The 21124-nt window shown below is 32.8% G+C and overlaps 3 protein-coding genes across 5 annotated transcripts; 1 reads left to right on the top strand and 2 right to left on the bottom strand.

Moving 5' to 3' along the window:
* Window positions 1–77: 77 nt before the first annotated feature.
* Window positions 78–7660, bottom strand: LOC108197470 (probable hexosyltransferase MUCI70). Of its 2 annotated transcripts, none has more exons than XM_017365103.2 (9): window positions 7515–7660; window positions 6825–7081; window positions 6325–6408; window positions 3698–4053; window positions 2629–2840; window positions 2262–2518; window positions 1984–2162; window positions 749–849; window positions 78–567 (listed from the first exon to the last, which is right to left on the bottom strand). In XM_017365103.2, exons 2-8 carry the CDS (start codon window positions 7039–7041, stop codon window positions 790–792), a joined length of 1365 nt encoding a protein of 454 aa, XP_017220592.1. In that variant the 5' UTR covers window positions 7042–7081; window positions 7515–7660; the 3' UTR covers window positions 78–567; window positions 749–789. The 2 variants fall into 2 exon arrangements, with proteins under 2 accessions (XP_017220592.1, XP_017220593.1); XM_017365104.2 differs by lacking the exon at window positions 7515–7660 and adding an exon at window positions 7462–7485 and having other exon boundaries at window positions 392–567.
* A 4427-nt stretch (window positions 7661–12087) lies between these two features.
* Window positions 12088–15345, top strand: LOC108197019 (sphinganine C4-monooxygenase 1). The gene is made up of 2 exons (XM_017364485.2): window positions 12088–12608; window positions 14493–15345. Exons 1-2 carry the CDS (start codon window positions 12387–12389, stop codon window positions 15045–15047), a joined length of 777 nt encoding a protein of 258 aa, XP_017219974.1. The 5' UTR covers window positions 12088–12386; the 3' UTR covers window positions 15048–15345.
* A 745-nt stretch (window positions 15346–16090) lies between these two features.
* On the bottom strand, window positions 16091–20822 carry LOC108199504 (probable methyltransferase PMT2). 2 transcript variants are annotated; one of them, XM_017367337.2, is made up of 8 exons: window positions 20663–20806; window positions 20285–20577; window positions 18756–19410; window positions 18446–18656; window positions 18048–18330; window positions 17317–17697; window positions 16657–16734; window positions 16091–16539 (listed from the first exon to the last, which is right to left on the bottom strand). In XM_017367337.2, the coding sequence occupies exons 3-8, from the start codon at window positions 19401–19403 to the stop codon at window positions 16305–16307; spliced, it is 1836 nt and encodes a 611-aa protein (XP_017222826.1). In that variant the 5' UTR covers window positions 19404–19410; window positions 20285–20577; window positions 20663–20806; the 3' UTR covers window positions 16091–16304. The 2 variants fall into 2 exon arrangements, with proteins under 2 accessions (XP_017222826.1, XP_017222825.1); XM_017367336.2 differs by having other exon boundaries at window positions 20285–20822.
* Window positions 20823–21124: the final 302 nt, after the last annotated feature.

Raw genomic sequence — 21124 nt, 5'->3', positions numbered from 1 at the left:
TTTTCTATGTTCATTTTCTTATAATAAATTTTTATTAATTTCCACTAGCTACCCAGTTGGGCTAGATGCCCATCAGATAAAGTAAAAATTATCATCAGATAGCACTCCATACAAACACCACATTAGAATTGCACATGAAAGTCCTGATGCTTGTGTTAACTTCAAGACTCACTGTTAGCTGTCTGCACAACCAAACTAGGAACCCACTTTCTATGATTACAAAATTTTAAGGTGCAGGATCGGCTATGTCTACTGTATAGAGGTAAATTTTAATTTAAAAGTTAAATATATATTGAGATAAGAATGGAATCTATACTAATGTTATATTCATGATGAGAATCGCTCTGAACTTCTTGATTCCGAGTCCATGTATGTGAGGATAAAACCAGTCAAGTTAAAACTGCCAACCAGCAATTACTGGGGAACCATCATTCAGATTGTCAAATGTTTCTCATAAGATTTGCTGAAAGGTCCACAGAGAGCCATATATGAATAATTTCCCCAGTTCCTCCTAGAAACACCCAGGATTCTAATCCAGTGTCATGGGAGATTTCTGTCAGTGTATTCCTGCAATTGATCCAAATGCTGCTTCCATTATTACCAAAAGATCAATAACTCTGGACATATATGTAAACCCCATTATATGTTGACAACAAATCTTATAGAACAAAGGCAGACATGTTTACCCATGTGAAAGATTGAGACAGGGAAAAAAGTACAAAATAAATTTAGATACAAATGGCTATACCTTTCATGGTATGTATTATATACCAAAAAGAATCAATTCCATCATGGAGGTGATACAACTCTATGGTGAAATAACTTTGCAAGTGATCTGCGCTCACAGTCCTGCACAAATATCATTTCCATGTAATTAGAGGACTCCACAAATGATTTCAGGTTTTGGATTTTGTCGTGTTTGTAGATGTGTCAGTTTCTTGTTCTAAAACTTCCTTAAATTCGACCCAAAAAATAGATGTGGACATATATAAGCGAAGAGTATTGTACTTCTAATAAAAAAATTATTTTAGTTCATTATTCGGGTTGATTGAGTCATATCGTGTCATTTTTGGGTTTTATCTTTGTAATGTGTCAATAATACTATAATAGAGTCAGGTTCTAGGTCCTGTGAGACTGTCACCCCTACAAAACTCCAATAATAAATTTTGACAGACATGAGTATCTAATACATACTCAATCTGTAGAGTCGCCAACAGTATAGAGTATCTGTTGCTTAACAAACTCAATCTCCAATGTCCTTCACTGAGTTGAGCAGAAGCATTAGGACCAGGCTAAAGAAATAACATTTTACATGAACTTATCACCATACGTTAATTTTCCTAATTTTAATGCAACTGTGCAACGCCAGCTAGAGAGATAGCTGTAGCATAACATTCCATAATGTAGCATGGCTGAGGTTAACATTATTAATCAAGTTGCTAAGCAAAAAAAAATAAAAAAAAAATAAAGAGGTATAATAACCTATGAGTCAAGAGTACAGAGCGGTCTCTGGCATAAAGAGTTGTTGAAAACATCCTTTAGCTACTTTTCTAATATACGAGTCAGAGAAATCGTATAGGCTAATGACTTATATTCCCCTGTGAGTTACTGTTAAAGACTGTAATGAACCGAAAACACCAAATGGATGCCAAGACTAATGATATTAGTATAGATTAAAGGAAGTGTTACAACTGAGAGTTTTCTGCAATTTACAATTTTACACTAACACTGACCATAGCTAAGTTTGAGGATTTAAATCAAATATGTGTGATTGCACAATGAACTTACTGAACCAGCGGAAAAACTACATTATTCGTTCTATATACTTGAAGAATGAACAAAGTATATGTTCGAGGAGTACCACAAATAATATGGCAAAATCACCCCAGCATATTTTTTCAGTTTTGGAAGATGTTTATCATGAGCAAAAAACACAATTATAATAGGAATTTAAATTTTGAATGATTGGAGAAGGTACATTACCTTGAACATATTAAGCATGAGTCCTTTATGAGGATTCATTCTTTTCAGTTTCAAGAAAGTATATCCAAAGCTCAATTGATCCCGTGATGTGAAACGGTCAACTTCATTGAACCATAAGCATGAAAATAAATTAGACATTGGTGTGTGTGCCCTGATTATAAATGATCCTTCAGGCACATCTGCAAAGTCACACAGCACACAAAAGTATACGACATTATTGCAATGAATTGCAAGTGTAAACTATTTCGAAGTGGGTAAAAGGCATTAGTGACACGCACAACTTGGAAGGGGAGTATTTGGATCTTGAGGGTCAAACTTGGTAAGACCATCAGACTGGTAAAAGTTGAACTGTTCATCAATCGCTGTGTGATTGTACTTATTTAGACGCTTATTTTGGAGCACCTCATCCCAGACACAGTGGCGAGTGTAATGGTTTGAGATTGCATACTCTGATTTTGTTCGCCACAAAAAATATTCTATGATCAGCATTGGATCAGTTGTAAGTCGCAACTTGCTGTCAAGCCAAACAGAATACCTAAAACAAAAGGTAGAACAGATATACTTATAAAAAGACGTAAAAACATGTTTAAGTAACCATAATAAGCTCTAAGGTCTATAGAGATAAAAGGATGGAGAAATAATCACCTAGAGGAAGGAAAGAGACGATGCGATAGAAATTTTGGCACCTTTCCAGTTTTCCTCATGTCCTCGTATGGCAAATTCCTTACAACAACAATTCTCCATAACCCAATATAGCCACTATCATCAGGAGCACTTCCCTCGGACTTGAGTTTCGAGAGGGTCTGCTCATCGACAAACATAACAAAGCAAACATTTTTCTTGGAATAGCCACTAATCTGTAACAAGCAACTTTAACATGAATGACAGGATAAATACATGATCACCTATTATAGTGCTAATGCCCTAATACTGATGGATAAAGTTGTAGAGAACACTAAACTTGAAAGATAATATAATTTTCATAATAATAAAAATATTCCAATTTGATGATAAAAGTTCCTACGCAAAAAAAGTATTTGCATATTTTTCAAATATGATCAATCTCACATTTATATAGAGAAAATAGATGAAGATATCACATAGAGATGATAGCACAATGTTGCATACTTAAAAATCTAACGTTTTTAAGGCAATGCACTACACGATGAAGAGTTGTATCATATAGACAAGTCCACACAATAGTAGGCCCTCCAAATAGATCCACGCACTCTTACCGTAAAACTAAAGAGGAGAGCAAAACTTGAACTAATCACCGCATATACATATCAAACACTCACACTTTAACACAAGGCACCAATTTATTGTATTTGAACTGCCAGCAGAATATTCAATAAAATTAAATAAGGACACATAAAACCACCTAGTTCAAAACAAGAGATGCTAACCAAATAAATGAATTTATTATATTTGATTATTATTTTTTATGTTTAACGGAGGTATGTGAGAATGCATATGAAGAAGTCTCTCCATTACAAAATAGGCTGCTTCAATATCAGGTTTTTAGACTGTAACGAAAAGTACAAACAATTTATATAAGTGGTAAGGTGATTAATAATAGATTTCAAGTGTTGCCATGATTGTCATTGCAATATGCAGTCAACTTTCGCAATTATCAACCAAATATTCCAAATTGTTAGCCACATATGTTATAACTTATGTATATATTGAACTTAGAACAAATGCAATTAATTACCATTTTGCTTGTAGGCCTCCTCAAAAAGTCTGAGCTTCCAAAAATGCAGGAAGATACCACAACAATGCAAGTAGTCATGAACTCCTTATCCTTTGTGTCCAGATCAAATCCAGTGCTTGGGAACCCTTCTGGTCCTTTGACAAAACCGCAATGAATTGTTTGGTTCTTTCCGAGAAAGGATTGTTCTCTTTCTTCAAGGGTTTGATGCCCTCCAAATCTAGGGTAAGATGAATCATTCAGGGCAATTTCCTCTCTATCTACAAACTGCAATGAAAAATCTGCAAAACTGGTGATTTCCTTGGGCTCTACAAGATCATCAACTGAGTCTAGTAATCCAACCTTGCACGGAACAAATCCTGAAACATCATATATAGAGGAATGATTAAAATGTCAATGGAAAAGAAAAACAGGGCAGATACTATATAAAAATAGTAATAGTAATGCTTTCGCAAACTACACGTGGATTACCACAGAAGTGGCAGACTTCTAAAACTGAGTACAAACAGCTTAATGTTGTTGGAAATATATCAATCTGAAGTATGAAAAAAGAACGGTATAATGAAAATATTGAGGAATCAGGTCATAATATATACTAATAGAAAAAATAAACTAGCATATAACAAAAATCACAAACTGCTGTCACTTTACATTATTACTTGCAAATGTTTCAGATAATGCTAATGAGAGTTTCTCACAGCAGGGCACCAATATTTATATCATCATTTATTGATGAGCAGCTGCAGCTAGATTTGAGAGCCTTGATTGAACCTCCATGAACACATGACCTCAGATATGAGTTCTTGGAGACATAGCATCAGAGTGGTTGATTTTCAGTAGCTTAAGGTGGTGTAAGGCGCAAAAACATAGGTTTTGAGGATTTAGTACAGTGTCTTGCTTATATTCTTTTAGGGTCTTTTAGCAAAGTATCGCCCTTTCCTATACTCTAGTTTTTGTACCATAATGTTGTGGCCAAATATTTATTATCATGTCTTTTATATAGAATCTTTTGCAAATAATTCTCTTTTAAATGTTGTGTTTCATGTAATATTTTGTTAAAGCCAGAAGTAGTTCTGGAAACAAGCTCTTCATTCTATTATTAGGAATAGAGGTAAGGTCAATGAACATCTTAGTTTCCCCACACCCTGCTAAGAGATCCGTAGCAATGATTTTGGAGACCCGGAGCTCAATCTAACACTGGGGCCCTTCACATGTTAAAAAATTTTAAAACTCCAAATACATTTGCTCCTCATTCCAGCAAAGTCCAACAACATAGTCAGGCTAATAATAAACCTATATAATGGGCCTACAAATTTGGGGGCCCATACAAATTGGAGGCCGTGTGGTTGGGCTCCTCGTACACCCTCATCTAAGGCCCTATTGGGTTTGTTTGGTTTCGAAACATCTAACACTAAAGTTGGCATCGCACATCAATAAGTGGGTGAGATATGCCAATGATATGATACTACAAGCTACTCTATTGTTTAGTAAGGGTATTTTGGATAGCTTCCAAATTAAAGGTAATTTCCTAATCTTATAAACTTCTATAGTTATTTAATTTATATCTATTTTATACTACATAATACTTTAGTATTACAGTTATAGTTTATAGAGCTTTAATGGTTTCTTGTTTCCCTCTTTCTCCTTCCTTTAAATTGATGAACTTTAGCAAGATATAGTATATGTAAAGCTCGATTCTCTTTAAAGTGTACTCCAATTATAGTTAAATTTTTCCATTGTTTAGGGCCAAGATGCTCTTGGCACAACAGCATTTTAGGGAGAGCATGATGACTTTTCCTGATTTTGGCAGCATGCTAAATGATCAAGAGGTTGCTTATTATATAGTGTGAAAGGACATTTTACAATTTATTAAACTTTTAACACGATGCAAATTTAGAAGATTGGTATTTAAACATAAGTGTGCAACGACTTGCAATATTGATTATCAGAGGACTCTAGAGTATCTTATTAAATAATAAAGGTAATAACTCGGAGGCCTTAATAGTGGGAGCTACAGTGTCTTTCATAAATTCCTTTCTTTGTATAAATTAAAGCCCATCACTATGTATAAAGGGTCTGTCCTGTAAATCATATGAGATACAAGATAAGATGCTTCTCGGTCAACAATAATTATAATATATTCTTAGCATTATTCCGATGTGATGGCTAAAAAGTTATTATTACATAGTACATACTCTTGAATCTATTTAATATCATTAAAAATTTTAGTAGTGGAAAATTTACCACAGCTACAGAACTACACGCGTTTCTTTTTTTGCAATACTGGTTCATGTATGTGCAAGGTACTTTTCTAAATATGTAGTGACTAAATATTTTGTCCTAGACTTGGATTTAGAATATTCTGCTTTTGAAGCATTCCAAATTCCCTAGTGTGCTAATGTAATTGTTGCAACTGTGACGGTTGTCGAGATAATGAGCATAACTTAACAGTTGGCTCCAAGATAAATTCATCTACAAGTTTACCGGCTTAAATCGTGTAGAAAATATAAGACATTAATAGCATACATTTGCAGATATCAGGATAATCGGAATGCTTATTTAACAGAGCAAGTAATCAAACCCATCCAGCATAAAAGCATAGGAAATATATATCATTAAAAAAAACTTACGTGGCCGACGGGGTGTTCTTTTTATTCTGTCTGTTGATACTTTCTGTTCTTCTCCCACAGACAAAATTATATCAGCAGTTTCACCTGAATATATAAGTTAATGTCATACTTGGAAGCAGTAAATATATTAGTGACATATATATTAGAATCATAGATTGATGACTTTTAGAGAACGTACCTAAATACAGTAACTATTGCATTCCCAACATAGTCAAAAAAGGTATCTTTGTACAAGTATAACAAATATGCTAGTCCTATTTTTCACACACAATTGGTTACTAAAAAATCTAATTTTAACCATACAGTTCAATGACAAAAATATTAATGATCAGAACCATAAGTACTCATAAGTTATATTTTCAAGTGCAAAGATAAGAGGAACCATAAATTAATGTCTAAATTCCTTACATAGATAGATATATAGAGGATAACTTATGAGTCAAGCACATCGTCTTAGTTAAGTAATATGGCAAACAACAGCACATTATCTTAAAACTCACCGCGAAGAATTATCTTCAGGCCAAAAACTGCTAAGCAGATTGAGACAAATGTAGCACTTGAAAAAACCCAAAACAAAAGCCTTCTTCCAGAAAACCGACCCAACTTCCGCCTACGTGTAGCCTTCTGGCCATAATCATTATCAACAGATTTATTATCCGGACCAACTAATATTCTTCTTTCCGGTAACAATTCACTGCTCTGCTTATAAAGAGCCATCGCAGCATCCCTCCCAAATTCCGAATCTAAACCCGCTCAACTGTACAATAACATCAGTGTCAAAATAAATACATCACTATAATTTCCCAGCTCAAACTTGTGCTAGCAGATATCCCACATATCATTTCTAGTTATCCACTTAGCAAATGACCAATTATCGAAATTTCGAGTCCTGACTTGCAATCACTTCAGTTTACAGGTATTTTCTAGTAAAGTTGAATGCAAACACTACAATCGAATTAAAATGAATAACTATTGCAGCTAGAGTTCGAGAACACAAACAAGCACAAAAAATAAAAATAAAGATTTGAATGTGAAACCCTAAATGCAAACAAGAACAGAGAGACACAGATCCTTTTAACAAATCATTGACAAGATGACAAACATATGCGGTGACAAATTGATACTGTATATACATACATATATTGCAGCATTGATGAGAATAATCTGGGAACTAAAAGCAGAATTATTACCTAAGATGTGAGATTTGAAGACCTGTTCACTTGTCGGAAACTGAATTAACATACTCGATACTCGATTCCAAGTTCATTTCAAGTGGGGTGAAATTATTTCAAAAACATTAATAAATAAAATAGAAAACGAAAAAGGAAACAAATTCTCTAATTTGATAGAAAAATTATAAATCTCAGATTGATACTGGGTGTAGTATTAGAATTTAATAACCTCCAATCATGATAATTAATATATTTTTAAAAAGAGTATCAGTATTAGATTTAGTCTCAACTTATTTTTATACAAAATGATATTTTCGATTATATATCTATATACTATATTATTATACTATAATAAGCCAACATGGGTATAATTTGTAATCCAAGGTTTTAGTTATTTTTTTTGGTTTGGTATTCTCCTTTTGGTACTACAAGTCTTCAAATGTAGAGTCTAATAATATTATAAACAGTTCCAAATACTAAAAACACTCATAACAATACATTATCATATAATATTTCATTAAAAAAATTATAATGATGTTATAAATAAAATTATAAATATACAATTTTGAATATTTTTTTTAACAAGAACCTTCGTATAACTCCTTTAAACTTTAGGGTTAATTATCAAGTTGGTCACTGAAGTGGACTTAATGTATCAAGTTGGTCACTGAACTCAAAATGGTATCAAGATGGTCACTGAAGTGGTCATAAATATCAAACAAGTACCTTGAAATATGAGTTCAAATAATAAAAATATTATTTATAAAGTTTTACACATTATTTTTTAAATGTTACCACAACCAACTATAAGGTTATGACTTCTAGTATTTAAAATAATATATTGATATTTTATCAAGTTTATTTATTATTTATATTTGATTATATAGTTATTTTCTTTGTTTTATTTAAAAATAAATAATAAATAAACTTGATAAAATTTAAATATATTATCATAAATATTAGAAGTCATAACTTTTTACTTGGTTTTGGTAACATTCAAAAATAATGTGTAAAACTTTATAAATAATATTTTTATTGCTTGAATTCATATTTTAAAGTACTTGTTTGATATTTATGGCCATTTCAGTGACCATCTTGATACAGTTTTGAGTTCAGTGACCAACTTGATACATTATGCCCACTTCAGTGACCAATTAGATAATTACCCTTAAACTTTAACGTGTTCAATTTCAATATAACCATTACATAATCCTTTCTAATTCTAATCTTAAAAGTTACATGTTGTAAAAAAAACCAAGATTACAAAATTACGTTGAAATTCGATTGATTAGATTACTGAATCTTTCAAAAGGTATTACACAATCGGCTATGTTTGAAAAAGATTAGAATTTTCTAATTTTTTTTATTTTTTAAATCTACGTGTACTAAATTCGGATTAAATTAGGATTTCTTCATTTTTAAGTAATCGGGAGAAAATATAGTCAATTGAATAAATTCAATTCATTAATACTAAAATACTAATAAAATGATTTTAAAATTTAAATTATAAATAATAAATTACGAACTATATACCCGCCTGTGCTTCGCACGGGTTAAAGACTGGTATTATAAAAAGCCAACATAGGGTATAATTTGCGGTCGTACAAAATTTTGGTTTGGTACTCTCCTCTAAAACTAAAAGTCTACAACATGTAAATATCTATAAAACAGTTTCATATACTAAAAACACTTCTTATGTATATTAATATCTTTTTAAATATAATTTATAATTAGTTGAAAAAAGATGAAACTACTGTTTATAACATATATTGATATTAAAAAATACTTATAGATAAATGTATAACTAATTATAAATATACAATTTTGAACATCTTTTGTCTAAAATACATATAAATAATTGGAGACGCTACTTTTTAATTATAACGTATTCTACTCAAATTTTAACTCTAACGTGTTCTATTTAATTACAAACACGAACCATTACGTATGAAAATTTTGATTTAAAATTAATTGAATAATAAACTGTCACATATTAATATCAGAAAAATATTTATAGATAGATAATAAATTGTAAAAGCTTAATTTCCGTTAGAAGATATAATCAGTTGGTTGATATAATTTAATTAAAATCCAATTCATTAATACTAAAATACTAATAAAATGATGTTAAGATTTAAATTATAATTAATAAATTACGAATTATATATCCGCTCGTACTTTGCACGGGTTAAAGGCTAGTATATCTTTATACACTTTATTGAAATGAAAATATTTTTACACAAATTTGTGAAAAAAATGGTTAATTAACTTCCACAACTCTTATTATCATCGATATTGGGGCTGTTTGTATTGAAGATGCAGAAGCTGCTTTTGCCTTCTGCTTTTCTTAACCCGTTTGTCTAAATAAGTATAAGCACTTTTAAGAAGTTGAGAATGCTACTTTATCTCTCAGAGTTTCTACTATTTTTCTAAACACTTTATTAACTTATCAACTTCTCACTTTTAATCAACTTCTGTACTTTAAGTATGGAATCATTTTTTTTAAGTTTGCCCAAACGACCCCATTATTTTTAGTTTATCTTTGTAATATTTTTATATTATGTTTATGATAAAATTTCTCAAATTCATATCAATTATTTTGACCCTAAAATTATTGTCATACATAAATGTTTGTACGTTACTTGAAAATAATGTATATGATGATTATTAATATGTTTATACTAATTATGATTAATGTTTATTTGAAAAATGTAGACTTTTCTTACTATAATCTTTTTTAAAATAATGAATATTATTGATTCCAAGAATATACTCCCTCCGTTTCAATATACATGTGCTTCTTGGGGGACGCACGCAAATTAAGAAAAAAAGTTAGTTAGATATGAATGTATCAGTTATCACATACATCATTAATTACTGCATTGAAGAGTGATAATAGAGCTGAGTTTCAAAAAAAATTATAATAAATATAGATATTTAGTGCATTGAGAAATGAGAATAAAGTTGAGTTTTAAAAAAGCCACAATAAATATAAAGAAAAATTTGTGTTGAAAGAAGAGAGTGGCATGTAATATGAGACGATTTTTTTTTCTTAAAGAGAACATGTATATTGATACGGAAGGAGTTCATTTTAGAGAGATCATGTATTTTGAACAAATATCCATAACAAAATATGCAATGAGTATCTCTTAAATGAGTATGTCTTACGATAAATGATCAACTAATATAAAAAGTAATAATTATATAAAATCAAACTGTTGTAGTCTTATTGCTGTTTATATTTTAAAAACAAGATATTTTAATTATTATAAATAAAATTTGAATATAACATAATAATGCATAATATGAAATTTCATTACATGCATTATAATATTTTGTAAATAAGATAATCAGTTGTCTAAAATTTTAGATAAGAAGAACGTCGTAAGCAAATTTTTGTATATCTTTAGAGACTTTTTAGTGTCATGTAATGTGACATACACATTTAAATAAGATTTTTAAGATGTTCTTAGTCAATTATAATTAGAATCCAGGTGTTTTTCATAAATACTCAAACTTAGAAAGTTTTTTCTACAGAAATACCGTAATTTTATTAGAAAAATTGTAAGAATACAAGCTTCCAGATAAAAACCATTAAGATACCATTTAATGAAGAGGAAAAAATATATGCAAAAACAAATGTTACATTTGCAACTATATTTAGAACGGCTAACAACTATATATGCAAACTACAAATACAAGTACATAACTTTAAAAAGGTTGTTTAAAATTATATTTAATTGCACAATAAGTGCAAGTAGTTATAAAGGTTGAAAAATGAGTGCTCTGCGAAATCAATACCAATATCACAAAAACAACTCGTAAATCAACTATAATTAAATATAAAACCAACCAAAACTCACTCTTTGTCCTGTCAGGGATGGCTTCTCGGTGAACCAATCCTGTTCCCAAATCCAATCAACAGAAAAATCCCAGTATTATAAATCCTAATTTATTTGTTACACTATATGTATGACTATGTGTTTATGTGTATAAATTGCGATTGAGATACGAAATAGTTTGCAAAGACCTATTAAAATCAATTTTTTCAGAAACTTACGGTCCAATGTACTAGATGCAATAACAAAATCCCAAGCATCTTCAAACTTCTTTTACACCTTGGTCTATATTTGTCCTTATTGTGTGGTCATAATCACTAATATTCGGTGATTTAATAGAAAATGACTCAACTCAGTCAAAGTAGAAAAATAAGAAGTTACTAAACATACTTTTAAAAATATCAAATCTATAAATATTTTCAGAATATGCTAAAATTGTAAACATACTTCAAAAAGGCGGTGTTTTGACAAATATCTTTACATTTTATATTAAATTTTTGCAATACCTAATTTGTATTATCAGATATAACTCAAACTAGAAATAAAGTAAATTAATTAAATATAGGATGAATTCAATTCGTATACTTATTTGGGAGTTGAGTATGAAAATGTGTTAAAACTCTGAATCAAATCCTAAAACAATTCAAGTCCGAATGTTCGATGATACTATTTTGTTTTAATTTCTTGTAATCACGTGGAATATTCTCCAACCACATATACATCGAGTCAAAATCAAAGTCGGCCAACGATTTATTACAAAGCACTTGACCAGGCCAGGCCATCACAGCCATTGACAAGATCATTTTCTGACACCTCACCAATCTTAAACTCATCTACGGCCCCAAATAGAACTGCTGTGAAATCAAACCCAATCTCATAAAAATCAAACACAAACAACAATAACACTTTCAACTTGAATAATTGGTTTCAACGAGCCCATCTCAGCTCTTCTCATTTTTCTTGAAACCCTTGTTAGATTCACCCTAATTATATATAATCATTGATATATACTTATTGGGGAGGGAAATCTTGAAAAGGGTGTGTCTTGAAAATGGAGTTTAGTGTCTCAGATGAGTTATTGGGAACTGTGATGCCCATTGTGGTGTATTGGGTTTATTCAGGCTTATATATGATGTTTGGATCTTATGATAATTATAGATTGCATTCAAGACAAGATGAGAGTGATAAGAATCTTGTCACAAAGCCTACTGTTGTTAAAGGGGTTCTTCTTCAACAGGCTGTTCAGGCTGTTGTTGCCATTATACTGTTCAAGGTATCATTTTTTTTATATGAGTATGTAATTTTGTTTTGTGTTTTTTATTGTTGTAGTACTGGTAAAGATCTTAACTTTTAATATTTGCTAATTAAAGATCCCACCTTTTTGTAATCAGATGTTTATAGTAGTTTATTATTTTTTTAATGTGATGTGTTGATTGAAGCTGTGAGAGAAATAGAGAATGTCAGTAAGCAGAAGGCTTGAATCTTGATGGTGTTATACAGCTGTTAGTGATACACTTTGTGCTGTATGTAAGTTACCAGAAAGAGTTGTGGTATTATAAAATGATGTTTTGACATTGTTCTGTGGATAACAAACACACTCTAGAAAATTAGAAATATTGGTCGGGTTGATATAACTAGTAGAGTGTTGTTTGAAGTCCTGCTATATGGTGAATGGCATATGCAATTTTTATGAAATCTTTGATATACAGGGATGAGCTAATAACATACTTTGTGACAGTCATGTCTCCAGGACATGTTATATGTCAGATTTTCATGTTTGCATCAGAACCTACTTAGACCATCTCCAACCCAACACTAAAATTCTATAATAATGTAGTTTTTGGTGTAAAACCAACTCCAATGCAACACTACAATGGTGTAGAAGTACATCAAATGAATAGCGTGACCCCAAATTTGGTGTCAAATATACATTTGGTGTAAGTTATAAACCAAACTGGCGCTTTTCACGAGGCCAAGTATACCTTTTTACTTGTTAACAGAACAAATCTATTCCCTCAATGTCCCATTTATATGTTATTATATACCAACAAAATCTTTTATATAAGATTAGAATGTTAGATGAATATGTTTTTTTATAGACAAATGATTCTTTTTGTTGTAGTATATAGAGTAACGGATTAGAGTTGGTTCTGTGGATGGTGTAATTTTGACACTACAATACTGTAATTTTTTATGCTATTTTGGTGATATGGGTTGGAGATGCTCTAAGACTATATATCTTTATGTACCTACACTTTGAACCCCCGGTAGAAATCGGTTGGGTGGGGAAAAAGAGAGGAAACCCCATTGGAATGGGGTTGGGGTACGAGATAATGTATTTTACATGAAATAGAACTGGAAATCCATCCCATTGGTACACCCTTAGGTCAAATGCAAGACCCTACTAAATCTGGACAACTTTGTCATCGTAGATTGGGTTTCTTTAGCTTACTTGATATGTAAATTTCATGATTCTTTGCTTCATATTGCATAGTTACCAGATCTGTATCCCAATATTTCTGTGAAGTCTTGAATTTCAACAAGGATTAGTTCAACATATCATATCACTGTAAGTTGTTTAGCTTGCATCAAGTACATAGAATAAATTGGCAAAAAAAATCAAATTGATGGACTATCTGCTTTTACATTTTTTTATAAGACATTATCCAACATAGTCTCAACTCTCAAGGAAATAGTAAACTTTTGTCCCCAAAGTTAAATTCCCTGACAACCATAGCCAAATGTTCTTGCTAGTCTAGTATGTATACCTTTTGTCTGTAATGAAAGATTATCCAGTTCACATCCTCCTTAATAAAGCTCATCTTGTGTGTTTAATTGGTATCGTCATCCTCTGTCTTATATATTTTATCATTAAACTTTTTCGTAGTTTGCTATGTCAAAGAAAAACATTGATTTGTTTGCTACATAAAGCACATCGCTTTTTGTGGTATCTGGATGGTAACTATGTCATTCAATTTGTTAATATATTAATAAAAAAATGGGAATGTAGCGTTACATATTCAATTGACCTGCTATGTAAGCTTGTACGACTTGATTACTGTGCATCTATTATGCATGACGGCTCACTGTCGATACACAAGGTGTGCATAGGACTACTCGATGAACTCATCTGTTCTAATAGTATTTGTGTTAACAGGTTACTGGAGATGATACTGATGCTACCATAGGGCAGCAGTCTTCGTTAATTATTCTCGCCAGACAATTCTTTATTGCAATGGCTGTGTTGGATACCTGGCAGTATATGATGCATAGATACATGCACCAGAATAAGTTCTTGTACCGACACATACATTCTCAACACCATCGTCTTATTGTCCCTTATGCTTTTGGAGCTCTATACAATCACCCTATCGAGGGACTTCTCCTGGATACAGTTGGTGGAGCTCTGTCTTTCCTCTTGTCAGGCATGTCCCCCCGCACTTCCATCTTCTTCTTTTCCTTTGCTACCATTAAAACAGTGGATGACCATTGCGGGTTGTGGCTCCCTGGAAACCCGTTCCATCTGTTGTTTAGTAACAACTCTGCATACCATGATATTCACCACCAGCGTTATGGTACCAAATATAACTTTTCACAGCCATTTTTTGTTGTGTGGGATAGAGTTCTTGGTACTCACATGCCTTATGCACTTCAGAAGAGAGCCGAAGGGGGCCTCGAAGCACGACCTGCCAAAGAGTACAAGGAGAGCTGATCAAGATGTTAATATATAGCCCTTCAATATTATTTAACAATCTTCCACAATGATTAATTATTACTGTAACTTGTACATACGCACAATGTTGTATTGTTTGGTGCTTTGTATGTTGAATTAGACACCTGAAATGAGGACCTCATAATGTGTTGAGAATCCAGATTTTGTTTATGGCCTTTTCTCTTGTGGCCTTCTCTCAATCTTGGTTGTAGCAAATGTTGTTTTTGGTTGATGATTGAGCTTATTTGTATTAAACTTTAATGAGCAGCTTATATAGAAATGGTCAATGTTCACTATCTATTGGTATGTGATGTTCTGAGTAACCTATTCACCAGCTGTTGAGCTCTATGCGTGAAGGTTGCATTGGTTTTCATTTATGTACTTTCTGTTTCTGTTTAGAATCCTAGATTTATATCAACATATTTGGCAATGAAAACCTGCATGGTGGAGATTGCCAGCAAAAAATATGTTATGTCCACCTTTTATGATGTCTGTTCAATTTGTCTAGCCATATGATGTCTGTTCAATTTGTCTAGCCATCTTTGATCGGTCTTCTGAAAATAATCCTGAACTTGCGGTGAACTTCCTTGAGCAGTAAACATGGTGCCAAATGCGAAATTGTAACTTGCGTTAAACTTAGCTCCTGGTCAGGGAAAATTGTGCCAAGCTAGTTGGCAAATATGATGCTAAATGCAAATTCGTTCATTGTGTCATAATCTGGGAATATTGTGCCAAGCTAGTCGGTTAATCTAGTGTTAAATGCGTATTCTCCTGATCAAGGAACATTGTGCTAAGCTAGTCGGTAAATATAGTGCTTAATGGGGATCAGCTACTAGTAGGGGAATATTGTACCAAGCTAGTCTACTAGTAGGGGAATATTGTACCAAGCTAGTCGATAATATATGCTAAATGCGTATTATGTGTAAGGTAGGGGGCGGCCTTTAAACTAGAAAGAATAAAAAAGATAACAACAAAAACACTAGAACTTTAAGAGGAATAAAAAAGACAGCACAAAAAATGTAATTTAACATAAAGCCTATATAAAAAAAAAATTAATTTATCAAAAAGTGCGTGAGTTTGTTGGTTAAACATACAACAAAAATACTCCAGACTATTCTTTAACACTCCCAGATAAGCCTTTTCTAGCAAAACAGCCAAGGGTGAGATAATAATACATGAACCAAAGTGTTATACAAACAAAAGCACTGCTTCTTCAAACCATGCCATCGTGTTGTTTTCCGTATTGATTCTACGAATTTACTGCGAGGATGTGGAGTTGTTTTCTCCCGTGACCCAATATTGTTTAACAGCGATAAGAATCTTCTCAGGAACAAGGGGCCCGTCTTCATGATCTGTCATTTTAGTATCCCATCTCATCCCACTGACTATCTTCTTCACCTTGACAAGTACTTCAACTTCATCGCGGATTATGACTGCACCCTCTGGCCTAAGAATCCTATCCATCTCCAGTAGAATGTCTTCAAACTCACATCTGTTAGAATGTAATCAGATATAAGTGTGCTGTAGCTCCTATCTAATATATTGCTGTTTGTACGTTGCACTTGAGTTATTATGCTAACTAACAAGCAACAAGTATAGGACCACTTACTTGTCCTTGTACAAAGTGAACAGACCATTGGCATGAATAAGGTCATAAGTCCTCGGGTAAGTTGAAAAAGCTTCACACCTGAACCACACAAAGGACTTGATCAATATATATATATATATATATAAGAGCCTAAAATTAAAAATAATAGAATAAAAAGGGTGATCAATGTTGAGAGCGTGCAAGCCTATAACAGAAATGAAGTTGCTGACATAGCCAAACACAAACAATTAGTAAAATGCTGCTTGTAATGTCTAATATCTAAATTTATTCTATATTTCAATTAACCTTTTGTCTCCATAACCTCTCTATAATGTTTCAATCTACTTGATAAATAGAGTTTTTAATCCATCGCAGCCATAAGCTCTTTAGTAAAAATATAAACTGTTAATATCAACAGGAAGACACTATCAGCCACTATTGTCTTAGATGAATATCGAATCCAACCACAAAAGTGTAGGACTCGAATTTTCAAATATATTATCTTAAACAGTGATAACACAAGTATTGCAGTAAACTACGAAACAATTTTTTAGATATGACAATATACAGGTGTTTTATATATTAAAACGTACAGTTACTTGGCAAAAGAATGTATTTAAGAATTCATAACAGTTATAAACAACAGTTACAAGGCAGAGGATAATTTTAAGATATTCATACCAGTCATGATAGATACCAATCAGTCCTCGCTCATATATAACACCAAGAGTCTTTTTCTCAGCCAAAGTGGGTACAACGTTCATAACCCACAATTTTGGAGATTCCAATGCTGCAGCAAAACCTCCCAACCCAGCATTCATGTCCATTATGTTTCGATACCTTCCCGAGTCAATAATTTTATTGATTCTTTTATAAGCATGGACATGCTTTCTCCAGTTTCTGTTATCTTCCAAGTAAGCCTCTTCAGAGATTCCAGGGACAGATCCACTAGCTATTCTAGGAGGCATAGCATAAAGCCTTTCCGGAAATGTCTTCAGTACCTCGCCTGCTTCAGCATTTGATTTAGCATATGGAGTGATGCATGCCTCCATTTTCTTGTACCTGATTACCAGAAAAAACCAAAATAAAGTATCTATAATAATTCTTTTGTACCGACAAAAATCTTATTGCCCGGAGATTGCAGGTTAGAACACAGTTTGTGAGACAAGTGCACCATACATATAATTATACTTCTTTCATACATATCATACTTGAGTCTTGAAAACAAAAGTAATCAAACTAATAATGAACTTCACCAGCAAATTGATCTAACACTCTATCGATGTAGTTTTTAAGTTCAAATTTTAACGTGTACACTACAATATAAGAATCCTTAAGTGTGTCTAGTATTTGTAATACAGGTCATAGAATTCAAATGCAGTTTTGCAAAGGCGTCGAGCATAAGAGCATACCAGGCATTGTCTGGATCTGAGGAGTCGCACAAATTAGCTTGTGAAGCACGACAAGAATCAGCATTTAATTTCTTCTGCCATATAGCAGTTTCGCCCTTTTCGGATTTTTTCTCCCAACAAAGATTCTTGGCAACCTCTTCAATCTTCCTTTGTTCTTCCTCAAGTTCCTCCTTGGGACGCTGCCAGGATCTGTAATTGACCTTCCAATTAATTGGAGGACCAGAAAGCACCCAATAGCCACCAGGTCTCAAAACTCGATCAACTTCCATCATGTACATTCCATCTACAGAAAAAGATCCCAATAAAATGGAACGTGTTGCTAAAATCAGAAAGGGGAATTCATATTTCTGATCCACTTATATAATAATAACAAGGCACACTGAAGAGGAAGTTCATACCATTTGCTCCCCATGGAATTAAGCAACGAGAACAATGAGCCATATCAAATGCCCTAGACGGATATGGCATTTTTATGGTTCCAAGAACACCAATAACAGCTGGTACTCCTCTCTCAAGAGCAAACTGAACCTGTGCCTCGTGAGAATCTCTTGGTGCAAATGACATTGCTATAACCTTTCTCTTCCAAAGGTATGCACCCCAACTAGCAACCTACAAAATAGCCAATAAGGAAACACAACACATAAAAATCACAGTTTTGTGTGTGCAAAAGCTACGACACTTAAAAGTATACAGAGATAAGTGACTCACCCCACAACCAGTATCTAGAGCAGTTCTTACAGTCCCATTCTCAATTGGTATCACCGACATGAGCTGATCAATATATTTATCCGCACCCTGAGGAAATTGTGTCCCTCCACCAGGGAATCTAAATACATTACCCTCGTACTGAATCCAGTTCTGAATAGCCTTTTCAACTGTCAAGCTCTTATAAGGTGCATTTGCATAGGGTACATAATCACGACTTTTAGGCCATGGGAATGGGGTTACATATCCTTTAGGTGCAGGAATGAGGCAATGCAACTTCTCTTCCTGAGGGGGGCAATGCCTTTCTCTGTAATTCATATTTTCCCTTGGGAAAGTCATTGCACGACTTTGATCCTGACAAGGTGTGTAGTCAGTAAAACGAGAGTGGCATGGCTTTATATTTTTAACTTTTGATCCAGAATTATCAATTATTCCAACATCACCGCTATGATGGGTGTCAAAATTAAGATTTGGGAGCACACTGCAGTCTGCACCAGTCTTGGTCATCTCCAAAGCTATACTGTCTCCCTTCCCGAACCCACTCCTTTGCCATGCTCCCAACAAGTAAAAGAAACAACACAAACCAACTACAATAAATATAGATACAGAACTCCTGGTCCTACTGTCTCCTGCACTTAATTTTGGTGCCATGTTACACCTGAAAGCATTTCCAAGGAAATTTAGCACCAAGACAGAAAAAGAAATAATATATCATTTCCACAATGTATGTTTGTCACTAAGGTGAGAGCATTTTTCTTCATAATCAGATTTGTGCATAACACAAAAGATAACAAAGATCCAAATCCTATGAACTTTTTAACCAACAACCAACCAATAAAAAAAACCTAAGTGAAGCCCAGCTTAAAAGTAAACATTGCATCAAACAAGGTCAACCTATGTCTGTAAGTTATTCAAATTTATCACTCAATTATCAAGCTGCATCCCATCTGAAATTGCAAGATACCATTTTAAATGTGTTACATGTGTACAACTATTACCCATTGTCCAAAAGTTTGATCTTTTAACACTGGACTAAGCAATGAGTTGTGAAAACAGATCCCATCTAAAAGACTCTAGTTGTTTCAGTTCATGTAACTACAAATAAAAACACATCACAATCAATACAAATGGACCTTCACATGTTTCATATTAATCATATACAACACAGATCTATATAAGCACACTGTTTAATGAGTACATTTCATCTTCAAAACTGTAGCTTTGATAGATCAACTAATCAGCTACAAAGAACAAAAATATCTACCAAAAAACAGTTGGGAGGTTACTTAATGAACAATAAAGACAGCCCCTTTAAACAATTAAAGCAAGCTTCTAAAACAACAAAAAAACCTAGGAAGATTAGGTAAACAAACAAGCACTAAAACCAACCCTTATATAGCAACAATTTTGAAAACAATAATAAAACAACATAACCATACAAATCAAGCAAAAAACACTAAAATCTTAACAAAGACAGCAAGAAGCAAGAAAAGAACAAAAACCCATGAAGCAGATACCATGAAAACACATACCAGTTGCATCCGATGTTGCCTGAAAATCAGCTGTTGAAGATCTTGAAACTACTATACTTACACAAACATGTATGTATAGTTGTGAAGTTTGGGTGCAAGAAGTGGGATATGGATGAGTGGGAAAAGAATATGAAGGCTAAAGTGCTAATCTTTCAACATAATGAACATATATATTGAGATTTACAGGAGTATATAGTATTACATATTTTTATAAAAAAAATATATATTTATATAGTACTGGTTTAGATCCAACTGGCCACTCCTTTGTGTCTGTAACTCTGTGTATATAAAATCTGAGATACAATGACAGAAATAATAAATCAAATACAGGAGGAGGAGGAGTATTTAATTCATGGGATATCTCAGTAAATGTTTTACCTCTTTACAGGTTGAAGTCGCCCCACAGGCCACAGGAGAGGCAGGGGTGAAAATGAAATACGTACATGGGGATTGGGGATTGAATGTTATGTGATGCATAGCTTCGTATTGTTTACGGGATTAAGATAAGGAAGACTGGGTAGTAAAGTGAGAGGTTGTTCAGCTCCCCTTTTATATTACTTGCATTATTGTTATCTTTTTATAGGAATTTTCTAGTCCGGATTTATGTACATATATTAGTGTGGTAAAAAGCGGGAATCGGACTTAATCGGTAAAGTTACAAAACAAGGATTAATTGGAGATTAATTATATTGATCGAGAATTAATTGAAATAATCGGATATTTAATCAGTTCGGCGAGTTACGGAACAGGGATTAATCGTGATTAATCACCGACTTTTAAAACAGAGACAGATATTAACAAATTACTCCCTCCGTCTCCCTGGATAGCATACGTGGGAAA

Source organism: Daucus carota, chromosome 8, assembly GCF_001625215.2.
Source record: "Daucus carota subsp. sativus chromosome 8, DH1 v3.0, whole genome shotgun sequence".
NCBI lineage: Eukaryota > Viridiplantae > Streptophyta > Magnoliopsida > Apiales > Apiaceae > Daucus > Daucus carota.
This window is presented reverse-complemented; position numbering and strand designations above follow the sequence as displayed.